General features: G+C 42.0%; 1 protein-coding gene across 1 annotated transcript in view; it reads left to right on the forward strand.

The window, feature by feature from the left end:
- msh2 (mutS homolog 2 (E. coli)) overlaps positions 1-19,800 on the forward strand; it is an 86,774-nt gene that overhangs the window by 60,003 nt on the left and 6,971 nt on the right. The window contains exons 9-11 of the mRNA XM_028820936.2: positions 7,202-7,325; positions 7,500-7,650; positions 16,863-16,960. Of these exons, the coding sequence (XP_028676769.1) occupies positions 7,202-7,325; positions 7,500-7,650; positions 16,863-16,960 (373 nt within the window). The remainder of the gene's footprint in view (positions 1-7,201; positions 7,326-7,499; positions 7,651-16,862; positions 16,961-19,800) is intronic.

Raw genomic sequence — 19,800 nt, forward strand, 5'->3', positions numbered from 1 at the left:
ACATTGGAGAAATTTGGGTTTGGCCCGAACATTTGTGCATGGATCAAACTACTGTATACCAATTCAGAAGCTTCAGTTGGTATTAACAACATTAATTCAGACTACTTTAATCTAGAACGTGGTACCAGACAAGGATGCCCCTTGTCACCACTACTTTTTGCAGTCGCCATTGACCCACTGGTAGTTCACTGTCGAAATGCTTATGAGATAAAGGGGATTATCGGAGAAGGACTTGAACAGAAAATTTCTCTGTATGCAGATGATATGGTACTGTATGTATCAGACCCACAAAATACTGTGCCTGCAGTCCTAACAGCACTAACAGAATTTCAAAAGATTTCTGGTCTCAGAATTAATTTGACTAAAAGTGTGCTCTTTCCAGTGAATTCTCAAGCATACAGTATTAGACTGGACACCTTCCCTTTTATCATCGCAGATCAGTTTAAATATCTAGGGGTAAACATCACAAGTAAACATAACTTTTTATCAACAAAATTTCTCCTTCTGTATGGAAAAAATTAAGCAAGACTTGCATAGATGGTCAACCCTTCATCTCACTTTAGCTGGAAGAATTAACATTGTTAAGATGAATATCCTCCCTAAGCTTCTCTTCTCATTTCAACACATTCCAATATACAGCAATAAATCGTTTTTTAAGAAATTAGATTCAACCATAACCATATTTATTTGGAATTCAAAACATCTACGTATCCAAAGAGTGACCCTACAAAGGCCAAAGACAGAAGGTGGCATTACTCTACCTAACTTTCAATTTTATTACTGGGCAGCAAACATACAAACTATAAAAACCTAGACATGGACACAAATAGATAAACATATACAGGCTTGGTCTGCAATAGAAATAAAATCCTGCAGTACTTCTTTATATTCCTTGCTTTGTGCCCCAATAAATGCAAGTTATTGTCAATTTACTAACAACCCAATTGTGCTTCACTCATTCAGAATATGGAACCAATGCAGAGATAATTTTAAGATAGACAATCTTTTATTGGTGTCACCTCTGCACGAGAACCACCTTTTTCAACCCTCACAAACATATGCAGTTTTTAATGTCTGGAAAACGTTTGGGATTAAATCATTTAGAGATCTGTACATAGACAATGTCTTTGCATCCTATGAACAATTACACTCCAAATTTAACTTTCTAGCAACACATTTCTTTCACTACCTTCAAATTCGAAACTTTGTTAAACAGAACCTGCCCAAATTTCCTCACCTCCCATCTCCCTCTATGCTGGAAAAATATTGCTCAGTTTCAAGGACTTAAACAGCATTTCTGCAATATATAAAAGCAATTTACAGTCCCTCCCTTTCAAAGATCCAAGAAGACAGTGGGGAAAAGGATCTCTCACTCAACATCTCAGAAAAGGAGTGGAAGGTAGCAATGCAGAGAATTCACTTGAGCTCCATAGGCGCAAAGCATACAATTATTCAACTCACAATTATATATCGAGCACATCTGTCTTGTTTAAAATTGTCCAAAATGTTTCCAGGGCAAGATCCAACCTGCGAATGCTGCAATCAAGTTCCAGCCTCACTGGGTCACATGTTTTGGGCCTGCACCAAATTAACATCATTCTGGACCAAGATTTTTAAATGCCTTTGGGACAGCCTTGGTGTCACAATCCCTCCTAACCCATTAACAGCTGTGTTTGGTGTACTCCCAGATGGGCTTAAAGTGGAGAAGGACAAATAAATTGATTGCCTTTACTACACTATTGGCATGTAGACTTCTCGCTAAACTGGAAGAATCCTTATTCTCCTCTAAGTCAGTGGGTAACTGATGTTATATATTATTTGAAATTGGAAAAAATCAAATTCTCACTCAGAGGATCTGTGCAGAAATTATTCAAATTCTGGCAGGATCTAATCAATAACATTTTAGAATAAGCTTTTAAAGCACCGAGGAAGCAGATTCTGTCCCCATTTCTTTTTCTTCTCCATTTATCTTTATTCACTTGTTATTTCATCTATTTACTTATTTTTAGTAGCTTTAAGTTTTATTCTGCTGCCCATGCTCTCTTTCTCAGGGGTGGCGGTTGATTTGTTTTCAATCCTATTTTTGTAAAATTGATGTATTTGTATGGAATATTGTGTGATTTCAATAAAATCAATAAAATTTAAAAAAATAATAATTATTTGAGTGGGCTGCAATGCTACATATAATAGGATACTTTCAAGTGTTCATCAGTTTTCAGAGGCAGTTTCTCATCTGTCTTCTTTTACATTTAATTCATGGGATCTTCAGACTTGTAGTTCAGCCTCATGAACAAGAACATATTATATCATTATGTTTCAGATATCAACATTAACCTGCCTTTACTTAAGTATGAAGGATATTTATTTTGTAAAATAATGTAAGTGTAGAGTTCTTTGCACTGGTACTTGCATTACAGGCTTAAAATAAAATGCTGGCATTAGATAGATTTTTTTAAAGACATACAGCATGTTATTCCTGAGATAAAAAGTCTAAGGAATTGGGTACTTATCAGCAAAAAACATATTTGAGCATAACTAGTTGTAAATGGCTACTTTACACTGCCTACTTGCTGTTCAGATTACAATGTTAATTGAATGCAGGCTTTTTTTTTGGGGGGGGGGGGGGGGAGTCCACTGCAGAATAATAATACAAAATGTCATCTCTCTGGTATGTTAACTTAATTCTGATCAGTTTACTGCCTTATTAGATCTGCCCTATTAAACTACCAAAGGCTGCCTGACATTTTCAGGTTGCTGATAATACTTTTCTGATGGTGTATGGAGCCCTTATCTTTTAAAATAATTTCACCTATATAGGTTGTCACTTTATAATGTGGATAAAATTTTTCCTGCTAGTAATTATATTATGAGGATTTGTCAAGCTCAGCCCATATAAAGAATGTACAATTTATTATTAAAAGTGCATTTTTATTCTCTTATTTCCACAACTTCTATTTTAAACCAAGTATAAGTTCAGTATTTTTCAAGTAAAGGTTATTTATTCATATTCATAGTTTATATTTGCCACTTGAAACAGTGTTCTAAAGTGATAAGTTTTAAAATAACTTGTGTGTTCTTGCAGTTTACAATGGGGCTATAGGGTAACCAAGGTCCAAATCTGAAAGAAGAAATCTTAAAACATACTAAATACAGTACATCCAGTTTTTGAAGTGGAAAATGTTCAGGTTTTGAAAACATGCCTTACATGTTTATAAGGCATCCTTGTGATGAAAAGAAACTAGAAATTATTTTATTACAGATTCTTAGTACTGTTTTCTTAGTTTGTTTGTTGTCCATGTGTCTGCTTGCAGCAGCTTTCATTGCTGTAATTATTGAACGGCAAGGTGGTGCAGTGGTATCATTACTGTCTTGTAGTTAAAAAAGACTGGTGTTTGCATCTGTGTGGAATTTGCATGTTTGCCCTGGGTGCTCTGGTTTCCTCCCACAGTCCAAACACTTGCAGGTTGGGTGTATTTCCATTGCTAAAATGGTCTGTGTGTGTGTTGGTCTATCTGTTCTTGCTCTTCTATGGACTCGCAGCCAGTCCAGGAATTGTTCCTGCCTTGTATCCAGTGCTTACTGGGGTAGGCATGTGCTCTTTTTCAGTCATCGTCTAGTTATCTACAGAACAAGAATAGCAATTTCATGTCTGGGCATCAATATTTAATAATGACCATAACAGTGCTTGCTGATGGCTTTCACAATTGAATATGTGGCCCCCTGAGCCAAGTACCTTCTCTCGACCGTCTGCCTGGGGCTGAAACAGTTCCGTGCACAGGAAGGAAAATGGGGTGGTTGGTGACATGAAACACACAGCTTATCTCCTTTTGAAGTGGCATAATCTCACAACAGTGGTTTGTTTTTGCAAAATAACATTGATACACTGTTTAGCAATTTGTAATCTCAAGACACCGATCTATACTCTGTAATATTTTTGGCTTGAAAAATGGATGTATACAGTAAGTTTTAAGGCTTTTTTTTTTTTTATAATGGGATCTCAGAGTTCATTAGCTCTATTATGAAATGCAGGAGAAGGATAGTTTTATTTATTTTATTTTTTTTAATGTTTAAAATGTGGTTTACTTTAGAGTGCAGTTTCACATGGCATACTGTATATACCATGACTGAGAAGAAATGCCTTTGACTTGAAAAATATTGAACTTGTCCTTTTAAGCTTTGATTTTGCCCTGTGTTCAAAAAATAATTGATTTTGAAACTAAAAATATAATTCTTAACGGTATTTTGGTGACTGACTTTACATATCACCAATGTAAATCACTGACAAAAAGCTTTCTGCGTAGTTCTTTTGTGGGGATGATTAAGTGTCCAAATAATTGATAATTGATGATGAGAATAATAATTGAATGAAGAAAGAATTAAGAGATGAGCACACACAAAATACACTCTCACTTTATTTGAGCAATGTGATAATGGTAAGCAGAATTAGCATTTAGAGAGAGAGTACTTCTATATGCATTTTTGTTTATATGGAAATGCATTAAAGATATCTTGAAATGAATTACTAAGGGAATACTTCTTCTGTTTCAAGATTCATAATGCATTTTAAGATAGCTAAGTTAGATTTCAGCATATCTTGAAATGATATCCAGCTCATTTTGAAATAGCTCAAATTCATTTAATGATATAGTATCTCAAATGTAACTCAAGATATCTTGAAAATTATTTTTGTAGGCTTTATGAGAAATGCCAAAGTGCAATTCAAGAAATATCAGATTGCTTCATTTAAAATTGCATGTGTTTTCAATGGGACCTCCTTTCTATTTTTAGATATCTTGAAATGAATTTGAGATGTCTTAGGCTAGTCCACACTGCCACATTTCCATTTAAACACTGCGTTTTTAAACAAAAGTTCTCTGTTCACACTGGAGCTTTTGCATTAATTATGGAAAAATCCCTGTCCATGCTGAAATGCCCAATAAACGCATATGACTGTAAACCATCGCCTACACTGAGCATGCGTGCTTCAGTGGCAGACTCCTTGAAGCAACTGTGTTGTGAAATATTCAGAGCCCCGTGGAAATCAAATCGCTGTGTGCTTTCAAAACTATCCGTGCCAGGCAGGTCTCTGATAACGTGTTCACAGCTTTCTTTAAGGAGCTGGAGCAAACTACCAACCCATGTCACATTAATTAATTGATTACAGTTTTCAGAATGGGTGATGGTTATGTTGTGATAAATAAAACAAACCAAATGTTAAAGTGACACATAAAGTGTTTAATCTATTTTCATTTGCAAGATGATTGATTTATAAACAGTCCACAGCAATCTGAGCACAAATAACAATAGAGGAAATACATAAATACATTCATAAAATAATAAGTTTGTTTTGTGTGTCTATATCAGGGTCTTGAAATGCTGCAGTGGCTGCAGGTTTTCATTCCAACCCAATTGCTTAATTAGATACCAATCCTTGCCAGTCTCAGATGTTATTTAATTTTAAGACTTGTTAATCAGCTGTGGAATGTTCTTGGCATAGATTTTGTTCCTTTGCAATAAATCATCCTAATGATTTGAAGCCTAAAACATATCATTTTCAGTCTGTCACATTTTTCTCTTAAGTGTTTTTTTTATTAAATAGCACATGATGAATCCACACAGGTGTAAATGGAAACAAGTTAGTTGGAGAACTACAGGCTTCTTTGTCGTTTGCATCTTATTGCTTACTAGCCAACCCGCGGAGTAGCATACGCAGCATAATTTGACGTGGGAGGAGGGTTAGAGTTGGCGGGCGGGGCTCTGTCTTGCATGCGTACATTTCCCATGGTTGGGCGACTTGGTGGATTATATATAGAGAAGCAGCCGGAACCGAAAAGAACAATGAAGTCAACGTGGCTAAGAGATGCATGTGGACTGTAGCAGAGACGAAAGCGAGTGAGGCGGTGTTTGGTGAGGTATTGCGTGCTGGGGTGGACTCGGGAGGAGGGTTAGAGTTGGCAGGTGGGGCTCTGTCGTGCGTATCCCATGGTCTCTGTCTTGCGTGCCATGGTCAGCTGCTTAATGAATTGTTGGTGGGCGGGGCTCTGTCTTGCGTGTGTCTTGCTTGCCATGGACTTAGTGAATTATATATTAGATTAATGCGCCATTAAAAACACTGATTGCAGCGGTTTAAGACTGAAATAAACAATTAAGGGTGAGGAACCTTAAGAATTGAGACCATTAAAATAAAGCAGAAAAATGTCACTTAAGCAATACGTAATACGTGCTTCATCAGCAATAATTGACTTCTTATTAAGAAACCGGGTACAGGTTTTATCATAAAATTGTAATGACTGATAAGTAATTTTGCATTTCACACATGTATGCAGCATTCAAGCTTTGCAAAAGCAATTTAGATGCAAGGAAGCAGCACAGCCAGCCCCATGGAATGCAACTATTTTATGCCCACTGTGTTGGAAAATGTTTTTTTTTTTTTCTTCCATGAAGGGTGACTAGTCAGGGAATGACTCATTGTAATGAGCAGGATCCAGTCAGGGGAGTGCACAAAATAATCATGAACCAGTCGGAGAGCGACTAGACTCTAGTTTTCAGAAAACCTAGTTTACATCCATTCACACCAAAGCATGTGACACTGTTTTCAGAAGTATGTGGCTCTGCAGAGTGTTTTTAAAATACTTTATTTTCATGCATTGAAAACAACAGGGTAGTGTGGAGAAAAGGTGGAAACAGATAGATGTATGGGGTTTTTAAATGAAAATACATTATTTTGGACAGGGCCTTGAATACAACAAAGTCACAGTTCAGTTTCTTGAAATGCATTGTAGATATCTGAAAATTGATATGAAGCTTTTTTTTAAGATGTATTTGAGATATCTTGGTCTGGATGTTTATTTTAATCTGAAAATGTGTTTGAGATATCTCAAAAGGTGAACTGCATAAAACAGTTTCTGAAGTAATTGCAGTAATTTATTTTGGGAATGTTTGTTCAATTTGAGCTAATTTGCTCCTTGTTCTTATAATTATGAGACTATTCATATGCTGAAAACAAGAAATGTTATGCTTGAACAAATATTTGTGGAAAAAGGCAGATGTAATTGACGGATATTTCTTTGTTTGTCTGATGTATTTTTATTTTTGTAAAAATTCTTCTTCTTGATCTTTGTCTTTTTGTATATATTGTTAGTACCTTACACTTATTGTGTTGTGTCTTTTATTACCTTATTTTTTGCCTCCTGAATTTTAGGTAGAACACCATGAATTTCTGGTCAAGCCATCCTTCGACCCCAATCTGACAGAGCTTAGAGAAAGGATGGATGACTTGGAAAAAAGCATGCAGTCTGTACTTAACAGTGCTGCCCGAGAGCTAGGTGATGAAAATCATGTTTTATGTTTTATCTGTTTGTTAGGTTTGTTTAAGACTTGATTTATACTGTATTTTTTTTTTTTTTGGTTAACTGGAAATAAAAGTAACTGGCAAAAACCTGAATGTTTCCTCTTTGGGTTCTTGGTTCTCATTAGTTCTGTTTGTTTTATACTCTTAGGTCTGGAAGCAGGTAAATCTGTCAAACTAGAGTCAAACTCACAACTTGGGTATTATTTTCGAGTGACATGCAAGGAAGAGAAAAGCCTTCGTAACAATAAGAAATTCACGACGTTGGACATTCAAAAGAATGGTGTCCGCTTTACTAACAGGTGAGTAGATGTTTATGCATCTGAGAAAAAGGCTTTAGTGTTGTGGACTCTACTTGGTACTTGTTTTCTTCATCATTTTTTTTTCCCTGAAGTAGTAGATAAATTCTAAAAGCAGCGTTTTTAAAAATTATTTTATTGAAAGTGTTAGTCTAGCTTTATGTGTTCTGACTGGGTGGATAGACTGCAGGAAGCTAGGGAGAGTATTGGTGCACAAGCAAAGTGATCCTATTTAATTGACACAAAAATTAAACACCAGATAAAGTACATATGGCGCAAATGAAAGTTGGCTCTTATCAGCCTTGTCTGGTGGAAAAGGTTCCATCAGCAGGAGCTCAGTCGTCGTTGAGGGTGTAGTTGAAATGAAACACCACTTTCCTGGAACCCATTTTCATAACATCTGGCGTTGAAGGGGTGGAGCCAGCTCTGGGTGCTGTGGGTGGGACTAGGGTTCTTTCTTGGAGTTCTTCTCCTAACTACAGGTGAAAAGAGAAGATACAGTTAGTGCCGGCACCCCCTCTCACTCTGGAGTGGTATCGCTTGCCTCAGCAGAGCCAGGAATGTGATCTCAAAGTGTACATGCGTGAGAATGTATATCCTTTAGAGTGTTTTACATGGTCAATTTATGCTGTATTGGTGACTTTTTCTCCTCCCATTTGTATTAGTCATGCAAATAGTAGTACAGTTCCTTCTGTTGTAAAGTATAGCTTGGGTGGCAATTAGGGCTGCAACGATTAGTCGACATAATCGACGATGTCGACTACAAAAAATCGTCAACTCAAATTTTTTATTGTCGACGCGTCATAAACAGAACCTTCAATAGAGGCTCCTCTCACAAATAACCACATTGGTTTTTGTGACTGCAGTGCACTACATGAACGTCTGGGGGCAATATCGTTTGTTATTGTTTTTCAAGACTGCACAAAGTCCTACCAACGAAGAAGAATGTAGAGGAAAATAAACGTGGTTGCAGTGGCGAGTCGGATAGAGGAGGGGGAAGGAGATGGGAAAAAAATTGAGACAGAAACTTTCTAAAGTGTGGAAGCACTTAACCGGAAAAGAAAAAAAAGTTGAATGCAGATTATGCAAAGCAGAGCTTTGTTTTCACTGCAGCACCTCCATGATGCACGAGCATCAGAAACGCAAGCATCTTGGAGCTGTGATGCCGCCGTCTCTCGAAGTATGTTTTAGTGAGTAAAGTTAGTGTCACGTGTTAACGTTGATGTTTGTACTACTGTATAATGTGTATATCAAGGTTGACAATGATAGTTAACCCTTAAACCGACATATACTTGTGGGTTAATGCACCCCTGGATGCCAAATACTTTTTAGCTGCACATTTTAAGTAAACGTCACAATTCACAAAGAAAATGTGAAATTTTAATGGAACGCGTATTTTTTTCATGCAAAGACCATCACAATTACTGCAACACTGATCATTTTACACACTGCAAATGAACTGTAAAAACTATTTAAAAAGCTACTGTAACAATCTATTATTATATGTTCAAGGTGCAACTGAAATCATTTGTGAAATTCAATAAATCACAGAGCCAACTGCGATTGAACTGGCTGCACACAAACGCACAGAGGTAAACACTGATTGCAGGCTCGTCTAGTGCAGCGGCTCAATCCCAGAGACAGTGGTGCTGCAGTTCTGCCGGGGCTGGCAGTGCTCCTGAGCTGGCTGCTCAACGAATGTACGGCATTGACTGATCAGCTTCGGTGTGCTGCCGAATTGCTCTGTGAAGCAAATATAGCCAGTTACGGGGTTCAATGAATGTACGTCGCCGAATATACTCGCCCCCTCTGTGCTGGCAAATTGCACTGAGATACGACTACAGAACGCTTGCAGCATTCAATGAATATACATCACTGAATATACTCTGCTCCGGCATGGTGGCAAATTGCACTGAGAAACAACTTTAGCCAGTTGCAGAGTTCAATGAATGTACGTCGCCGCATATACTTAGCTTCGGCGTGCTTCCAAATTGCACTGGAAATCGACTCTAACCAGTTGCGGCGGTTTAAGGGTTAAGTGAATATGATTTCAGTTATGTTTGCTAATGTGTTTGGAGCTATGTTAAACGAGTCCATAGGAGTAGCTGAGCCGTCCTAGTTTTTTTTTTCTTCTTTTTTCGTATAATATTTGAGTTCATATGAATAGAAAACCATCTCTAACTAACGTTAGGTAACTTGTGTTTTGGAGTATATCAGTAATTAGCGTGTTATATATTTTAGTCTGTTATTTTTTATATTTTGGCATAATATGGTACATGATGTGATAAACTACAACACTTTTCCTTCAGAGTGTGATGATTAAAACATCTTTCTCGGTCTGCAAAATCATTCTTTTGTATTCCTGCTACCTCTACTCCCCCTGAGCGTCTCTTCTCAGCAGCTGGGAACATTGTCTCAAAGAAGAGAGCCAGCCTCATCCCAGAGCATGTCGAAATGCTCACGTTCCTGCACTGCAATCAGGAATATATGCACAGAATCTTTAATAAACTGTACATTATTGTTTTATTTTATTTGTATTTAAGCTTTATTTAAACTTTTCGACTTTAAGACACACCAGTGGCCATTTTTGGTTAAGTTAAATGCACTTTTTTTGTTTAAAGACTATGTGCATTTTAGTTTGTATTGTTTAATGTATTTCTTTTTTATTGTGATGGTCACACTAATATAAAACATCTGATTATTTTCAAATTCATATGTTTCACTGGTTATTTTAATTTGCTTATTATTAATTTTAATCATGTTAATGCAGAGACATCAGGGTGACATTCACAGGTGGACAGACATGAGCAGATGAGGGAAGACATGCACTGGAGCCCAGAACAGGATGTGCAACCACAGGTCGCAGGCATCAAAATAGTCAGGCATGAAATAATTGTGACTAATCGGGGGGAAAAAATTGAACGATTAGTCGACTACCAAAATAATCATTAGTTGTAGCCCTAGTGGCAATAAAAATTTAATTTAATCAAAGTGGTTTGTATATGCGTGTGCTAATGTTAGATTACCCATAAGACTAATTATATATATATATATATATATAATCTCAATTATCTATACTCTCAAAAGATGCATAAAGAGGCAGAGAAGTAAATTACTGCTTCTAATATTTTGCTCATTGAGCAACAAGTGACTGACCTCATGTTTTGTAGAGACCTACCACTTCATAAACTGTCTGACTGCTCTTGCAGTTGTGAAATTAGTGCACAGAGTGATCACAGTGAGTGACATAGTATATGCTGCTAGCAATCAAAATTGTTTTTTATAGCTAATTGTCAACTACTGGTGTGTAGCGACAGTAAAGTTTATCCTGATAAGTGAGAGTTTTCATCTGTGAGTAGTACATAAACACTACCTCAGTGCTTTCATATAATATGTGATCATGCCTTAATTTGTTCATTTTCCTTAATATAAATATTAACATAACACTATTGTGCATCCAAATTCCCACATTAGGTTTTCAGTTAATCCATGCAAAATGAAATTGATTTTTGTCAATTTGCCTTAAAAGAGATGAATGAATCTGTGCATGTGTTTGGCAGTACCAGCTCAACATCAGCCAGACTGGTCCAAAAGTTACCCTTATTTCCCAGTATTTAGCGCCATAGAACGTTCAAAATAGTTATCACTAGCACATCACAGCTTCAGGAGAATTGGTTAAAATTCTATCGCACTCACTATCCATATAAAACCTTTACATTTTCAACTTGACACTGTGGCTTTCTCTTCCAGTACTTCTGATCTTCTTCCCATATATCCCCAGATTGGCCACATGTAAATGATGGTAGTTGAATGCTAGCCTACCCTGCCTTGTGCCTAATACCACCAGTATAGACTGCAGCTTGAAGTCCGTTATTTAAATTAAGTGGGTACAAATAGAAGAGTGGAAGGATAGAATAGACGCACACACCCACACCCAAACTGGCAATGTAGTATTTTCATTTTGAACATTTCTATGTACTGTAAAAGAATCAGACATACTCTGATAAAGGTTTGGGGCAGCCACCCGTATAATCTCGAAATCCTTGGCTGCAAAGCTGAAGTGAATAATAATAGCACTGAAGTGCATACAAACGAGTCCAAAACCAGACTGAGGAATTAGGAAAGAGGGCAGGGTTTTAAAGGGGAAGACAGGAAGTGAGGTCATAAGGATCAGGGATGTGTTCGTTCTCCATTGGACCGAGCCCGGACATGACGTCAGGGGGGTCGGAGCCATTCAGGTCCCCTTCCATTGGCTCGGTCCCGGAAATGATGTCACGAGAGCCAGGTGGAATCTCCCGGGAACGGTCTGCAGGCAAGAGAGAAAAAGAGTCAGTGCACTCTGCCACCTCCCGGTATGTCTCAGAACTGCCATCCCTCAAGCCCTTTAGCTGCCTCCCATGCGCACGTGTGACAAGGCCCCCCCCTTAGCCCAGACCCGTCGGGTCGGGCGACCCTAACCGAGAGGTCGTGAACCCGGGAAAGAGCATCAGCGTTGGCATGGAGAGAGCCACGACGATGAATGAGCAAAAACTTGTACGGCTGTAGGTCAAGAAACCACCTGGTGACCCGCGGATTCGACTCCTTGTGCAGGGCCATCCACTGTAGGGGTGCATGGTCCGTGACAAGGGTGAACTCCCGGCCCAACAGGTAGTACCTCAGCTGAGTTATTGCCCACTTAATCGCCAAGGCTTCCCTTTCCACCGCTGCATACCTGGTCTCCCGGTCCAACAGTTTCCGGCTCAGGTACATGATGGGGTGTTCCACACCATCGACGCTTTGGCTCAACAGTGCTCCCAAGCCTGTGTCCGAAGCGTCCATCTGGAGAATGAAAGGCAAGGAAAAGTTGGGTGCCATCAAGATAGGTGCAGACGTAAGGGCCTGTTTCAAGTCACTAAATGCAGCGCCTGTTTTCTCAGTCCATACCACAATGTTCGGGGCCCTCTTCCTTGTTAAATCAGTCAAGGGCGCCGCTCTCTCTGAGAACCGAGGTACAAACCGGCGGTAGTACCCCGCTAACCCGAGAAAGGCTTGGACCTGCCACTTGGTTCGCGGACGGGGACATTTCAAAATGGCGTCTACTTTGGAGCACTGTGGCCTCACGGTACCCCGACCCACCAGGTAGCCTAAATACTTGGCTTCGGTTAATCCGAAGAAACATTTCTTGGGATTAATCCTGAGCCCGGCCTCACCGAGTGTCCGCAATACCGCTTGGACCTGCTGTAGGTGTTCCTTCCATGTGCCGGAATGGATGACCACGTCATCCAGGTAGGCAGCACTGTATGAGTTATGAGGTCGGAGCACTTTGTCCACCAGACGCTGGAAGGTTGCAGGGGCCCCGTGTAACCCAAATGGAAGGACACGATACTGCCAGTGTCCGCTAGGGGTACTAAACGCCGTTTTTTCCTTCGCGGAGGCCGTTAAAGGAACCTGCCAGTACCCTTTCGTCATGTCAAGCGTGGTCAAATATCGAGCCTGCCCAAGTCTCTCGAGGAGATCATCCACTCGTGGCATTGGATAGGCATCAAATTGGGAGACTTGATTAAGCCGGCAGAAGTCATTGCAAAACCTCCAACTCCCGTCCGGCTTACCGACGAGCACAATGGGACTGGACCAGGGACTATAACTTTCCTCAATTACTCCTAGTTCCAGCATGCGCTTGATTTCAAGCTCCACTTCAGCCCTTTTTGCCTCGGGAAGACGATACGGGCGTTCTCGGACAACAACCCCGGGCTCTGTCACAATATTATGCTCAACCAGAGAGGTCCGTCCGGTGTGTTCACTGACTACCTCCTGAACAGCCCGGATAACTGCATCCAGCTCCAGCCGTTGTCGGGGACTCAAGTCCACCCCGAAGTTAAGGCTGGGGCTGTGAGCGAAGAGCGAGCGGGGCTGGCCGGAGGAGGGATCGGGATCCCTGTCCTTCCATGGTTTCAGCAGATTCACATGATAAACCCGCTCCTTTGGCCGACGATTCGGCTGACTCACCAAATAGTCGACCAGTCCCTTCCTCTCCTTAACTTCATAGGGGCCTTGCCAATGGGCGAGCAACTTCGAGTGAGAGGTAGGCACTAGGACCATGACTCGATCCCCCGGGCGGAACTCCCGGAGTGACATGCCACGGTTATAATAACGGGCCTGTGCTGTCTGAGCCTCTTCCACGTGACTTTTAAGGAGGGGCCGTATCTTTCCAAATCTATCGCGTAACTGCGCGATATACTCTAATATGTTTGGCGAGGGAAGAGCCTCTTCTTCCCATCCTTCTTTTAAAATATCCAATATGCCCCGGGGTTGTCGCCCATACAGTAATTCAAAAGGGGAGAACCCCGTGGAGGCTTGAGGGACTTCCCGATAGGCAAAAAGGACGAGGGGGAGGAGCTGATCCCAGTTCCGTCCATCCTCGCTGACCACCTTACGTAGCATCTGTTTGAGAGTCTGATTAAACCTCTCGACTAAACCGTCGGTTTGAGGATGGTACACCGCGGTCTTTAAATGCTTTATTCTCAGTAACTTGGCAGTCTCCTTGAACGTCTCCGAGGTGAAAGGTGTCCCCTGGTCTGTCAAGACTTCCTTGGGGATACCTACGCGCGAAAAGACCCCTAGTAACTCCCGTGCGATTGCTTTAGAAGTAGCTGAGCGCAAGGGAACAGCTTCGGGGTATTTCGTAGCATAGTCCACGAGGACTAGGATGTACTTGTGTCCTCGGGCTGAGGGCTCTAGAGGTCCGACTATATCGACCCCAATTCTCTGGAAGGGAACATCAATCAGGGGAATGGGAATGAGAGGAGCACGGTCCCTTCTTGGAATTTGTCGCAGTTGACACTCCGGACAGGAAGTGCAAAAGCGACGAACCTCCTCATTGACTCCCGGCCAGTAAAAACGGAGTTTAATCCGCTCCAGGGTTTTTTCGGTGCCCAAGTGGCCACCTAGGAGATGGGCGTGTGCTAACTCACAGACCTGCCGCCGGTAGGTCCGTGGGATTAGCAGTTGCTTTCTCTCCTGCCCATCATGCAATGCTACCCGATATATAAGGTCATTTTCCAACACAAAGTGAGGACCCTGTGGCATGGACTGGTTGGTGCGTTGGCCGTTAACAAGGACTACTGCATTTTTTGCATGTTTCAGGGAGTCGTCACTCCACTGCTCCCTTTTAAAGGAAGCCGGTGTCTCTCTAAATTGAAACCTTAAAAGGGAGAGAGGGTCGGTGCCGACCTCAAGGGGCGTGGTGTCCTCCCGCTCCGCCGCGGCCCTGGTGGATGACGTATTGGCACGCGACGGCCCGGGAGTAGCCACATCACTCAGGCCGACTGCTTCATCTCTCTCTGCCGGCTGATTACACGGCGTGGAGGCAGATTGAGACGACTCATCCCCGTCTATAACTAGGCCCAAGTTATCCCCAGGAGTGGTATGTGACTCACCGCTGTTTATTTCAGACCAGTCCGGCCCTAGTATCACCGGGTGGGGAGGCCCAGGATGGACAGCCATGGTTAACTTACGAACTGAACCTCCGTAGCTGATGACACAAATGACGGTCCTGTACCAGCGGATGTCTCCGTGGACACAGGTTATACCAGTCTTATGTTTTACCCACTGTTGTGGTAGCACAAAACGGCGGGCAACAATGGATATGTTGCTGCCGGTATCTAACAACACAGATGTTTTATACCCGTTAACGATCAGCCTGTCTGTATGCGGGACCGTCAACGGGTTTGACAGAGCACACCAACCCCTCCTCCCCCTCCACCTGCATCCCACCTTATTCCCAAACTGTTCGTGCGCCCGCGGCGCCGGGGACATCGGTGCAAGCTCTGGGTTGTACAGAGGGAGGCTAGGGTTTGGGACGTACTCCGGTCGAGGTCGGCCCAGGGGCGGCTCAGCTCTCCCAGGTCGGGAGGCCCCCCTTTGTTGTTCTACGAGCTCAATGAGCTCCGCCATATTTATGAAATCTTTACCCCAAACCGGCTGGGTGAAGCGCTGGGGTAGTGAATTTAACAACAGGTAGCAAGCCACCTGTTCAAGCATGTGGTAGGGCGTACTTTCATGTGGCCGTAGCCACAGCCCTACCTTCGTCCATAGGCTCAAGGCCTGTTGAGGGGTTGGCCTCTCTGGGTCAAACCGCCAGGCTTTCACTCTACTCACCTGCCGGTCTGGGGCACCCCCAGGTGGAATTCGGGGCTCTGGCTTTACAGGGAGACGGGCACTCTCCCCCGAGAGAGCACAAACAGCCCTCCCGGCCTCCCGCTTCCGAAGCAGCCCAATTCTGTGAGCCCCTCCCGCATACTCCCCAGCCCTCCTAGGTTGCCTAATAGAGTCTGCCGGAGGCAGAGCCTGCACCGGGTCACCCCGAACCACGGGACACCCTCCCCGCCTGGAAACTCGGTCCCAGTACGCTCCCACCTGGATATGTTGCAGGTCCTGTCCCCTTCTCGTCCAGGACGTCTCCATCCTGCCGACTACTCCAGATGTAAAAGAATCAGACATACTCTGATAAAGGTTTGGGGCAGCCACCCGTATAATCTCGAAATCCTTGGCTGCAAAGCTGAAGTGAATAATAATCGCGCTGAAGTGCATACAAACGAGTCCAAAACCAGACTGAGGAATTAGGAAAGAGGGCAGGGTTTTAAAGGGGAAGACAGGAAGTGAGGTCATAAGGATCAGGGATGTGTTCGTTCTCCATTGGACCGAGCCCGGACATGACGTCAGGGGGGTCGGAGCCATTCAGGTCCCCTTCCATTGGCTCGGTCCCGGAAATGATGTCACGAGAGCCAGGTGGAATCTCCCGGGAACGGTCTGCAGGCAAGAGAGAAAAAGAGTCAGTGCACTCTGCCACCTCCCGGTATGTCTCAGAACTGCCATCCCTCAAGCCCTTTAGCTGCCTCCCATGCGCACGTGTGTGACAGTACTTAACTATTTCACATGCTCCTGCTGAAGCTAAAAGAAATTTGTTACATTTGAATTTTCTCTTTGCAGCATGTCTTGAAGTGTAGCATGGCTTAAATTGACAATGAGTATGAAAATAATGCTGTTAAAAGGACTAGTGCAATGTTGTCATGAAGGAAACAAATAAGCACATTTTTTGTTTTTTTTTAATCCGAGCCACACATTTCAATCTAAATTTTTTTAAAAGAGTTGCATATGGTAGTCATAGCAGCTAAAGGCTGGAAGACTGTATTTAAAAAGTGTTAGCTAATCATTTGTGTTTTTGTTTGCTTTGGCAGCAAGCTAAGCTCCTACAATGAAGAATACATGAAAAGCAAAGAGGAGTATGAGGAAGCACAGAATGCTATTGTAAAGGAGATCATTAATATTTCTTCAGGTAAGAGGCATTTATATATTAAATATTTAAGTGACACCTATTCAGCGTTTTGGCAGTCTTTTCTTCAAAGTTGTTGACTGTTAAAGCAGTTACTTTTGTCTTTTCCTTCTGGCGCTCTATTATAAAGCAGTACTAGTCCTCTAACTCTATTCACACCTAGTCATAAAAGAAGCATACTATTTCAGTAGATTACTTGAGTTTGTTTTTTTGTTTACAGTGGTAATTTTAAATTTTGTATTCTTGGCAGATTTTATGTTTGTGTTCTGCAGATAATTTATGGCTTTGAAAAATTTGTAATGTGTATTTAGTAGTCATTTCTTTTGAAATGTATAGCAATTTGTTAAAGAGTTCTTTAAAAGCCTCAGTCTGTAGCTTCACAAACGCGATAGGCACAGCATAATGATTCCCTTGATGCATTGTTGTAGGTACTTTTTCTCTACAGTTACTCATACGTTTGGAAGCGTTGGAAGTGTGCATTTGACTATGGCATTATCGCCTTCCCACATTTTCTTATGAACAACTGTCATATAGTTCCCCTCAGCCACAATGTGGGTGTCATCTTACATGCAATGATATTTTGCTATGCTTTTGTAATTAAATCCTCGTATAGTTTCCTGCCAGGGGTGTATGTTTAATATCTATATGCATTTCTTTGCCTTGTAATTAGTGCACTTACCACCTGTTTAGGATTGTATCAACAGAAACCTGTTAATAGCATTGATCATCCCTATGGCCCTGAAACTGGATTAAACATGTTCTAAAAAGTTCATGGTACAGTACAATCCCCCTTAACCGACCACCTCGGGAGTGGACCCATGGCTGGTTGCTGTTTTGGCTGGTTAATCCGACACATACCTATTTTCATGTAGAAAAATATTCTCTTTGCCAGTCGTTTACCGTGCTTTTCCCAACATCAAGTTCAGCACAAATTTTCGCCATGGAATCACCGTTATCCAACCGCTTTAGTGCCTTAAGACACGTATCCATTGAAACTACAATTCGTTTTGTACTCATCGTAAAGGGAAACAGTTCAGTAAAAAATCAGAAAGTACTCCGCCCCCATTCTCCACTTTAAATTCCGAGAATGTTTGCTTCAGTCATACAAAAGTTGCGTTCTTTTATTCGTTCCACATACTCCGACGTACTCTTTTTAACTCCCAATCGTTGTTTTATTACCCCCTTCACTTGTACTTGCCTTATAACTTAAATGTAGCCAGGGTGCGTTCAACAACGATTTGGCACTCCACCCTACTCCTAGAACGAATAAAAGAACTCAGCTATGTAAACTGAAATCACTCTGAGCATAGGAGTGTGACGATGCGGGTTTGCTCCACGCTCCCATCGTCCTTCTGGAAGCCTTGAACCCAACACCGTTGGTAATGCCACCGAGATGAGCTGACAAATGAGGACAATTCTCTAATGAAGTCAGGGTATAGTGCAAAAGTGCCAAAGTGCTTTTATTACTCAAATCAAAACTGTGTTCAAACAAAAAGTGCAGTGCATCATAGTTTCAATAAATACTCCATTAAAACGGGTGAAAGGTGGAGGTTAAAATCCAATAGAAAAAAAAAAAACGAGGTTAAAACAATGGCTAGAAACAGTCTCTTAAAATCCAAAGCACGGTGCCTTCTTCTTTCTACCTGGCGGCTCCCCTGCTTTTCCCATTGGGCTTCGCAACAGGATTGCGCCCTACCTGCAAGTGCAGCTGCCTTCCACATTGGTCCGGTAGCCCTCCGATCCCTGGCTATGTCGGAGATTCATCTGGATGGAGACTTGGGTTCTTTCCCCAGCGGCCAGGGCGCTCACGCTGGGGCTAAACCAGCGCAAAGCCTTTCAACGGCCAGTCGTCTTCAATATCGGTCACTCTGTCATCTGCCTTGCCTTTGCTCCATCGAGCCTGCTCTCGCAACGACTATCCTCTCCCTGCTTCCTGCCGCCTTCTTCCCTGCAACCTCCGTCTTTCTTTTCTCTTTTTTTTTCCCCCCTACTAGCCGCCTCGCTCTTCTATATATCACAGGGACGTGGATCAGCTGTGGCAATCACCAGCTCCCGGGAACAATTACGGATGCGGATGACTCCTCACCTGTGCACTTAAGTGAGGTTCGCCCGCATCACGAATTCCCCGGGAACTGATCTACCACACACACCACACCCCCTTCACTAAGCTGTGAGTGCACCGATTATTTAAAAAAGTGGCCCTGTTAACTTGAGCTCTGGACCCGCTACACCACAAGGAGCCCTCTCACCTTCCAGGAAAGAAGGAAGTGCATACATATAATATAAACAACTCGGGATTAAAAAAAAAAAAAAATTATTTTAACAGGCCGGTTAAGAGGGATTGTACTGTATTAGCAAATTGGCATGTTTACTGTGTCTCTGTGTCTTTTTCATAAAGTTCTCCATGTTTCCTTTCATGTCCCCAAGGTTACATATGTGTTTGTGAGTGTTTCCTGTGATAAACTGCCATTTTGCCTTGGTTAGTCCTTTTCTTTTGCTCAATACTGCTGTGTCATTTTTTTGAAATTTTTAGTAAATAGTTTACAGTGATCCCTCGCTATATCGCGCTTCGCCTTTCGCGGCTTCACTCCATCGCGGATTTTATATGTAAGCATATTTAAATATATATCGCGGATTTTTCGCTGCTTCGCGGGTTTCTGCGGACAATGGGTCTTTTAATTTCTGGTACATGCTTCCTCAATTGGTTTGCCCAGTTGATTTCATACAAGGGACGCTATTGGCAGATGGCTGAGAGGCTACCCAACTTACTCTCTCTCTCTCTCTCTCTCTCTCTCTCTCTCTCTTGCGCTGACGTAGGGGGGTGTGAGCAGGGGGGCTGTGTG

This window comes from Erpetoichthys calabaricus, chromosome 15 (assembly GCF_900747795.2).
Source record: "Erpetoichthys calabaricus chromosome 15, fErpCal1.3, whole genome shotgun sequence".
Taxonomy (NCBI): Eukaryota; Metazoa; Chordata; class Cladistia; order Polypteriformes; family Polypteridae; genus Erpetoichthys; species Erpetoichthys calabaricus.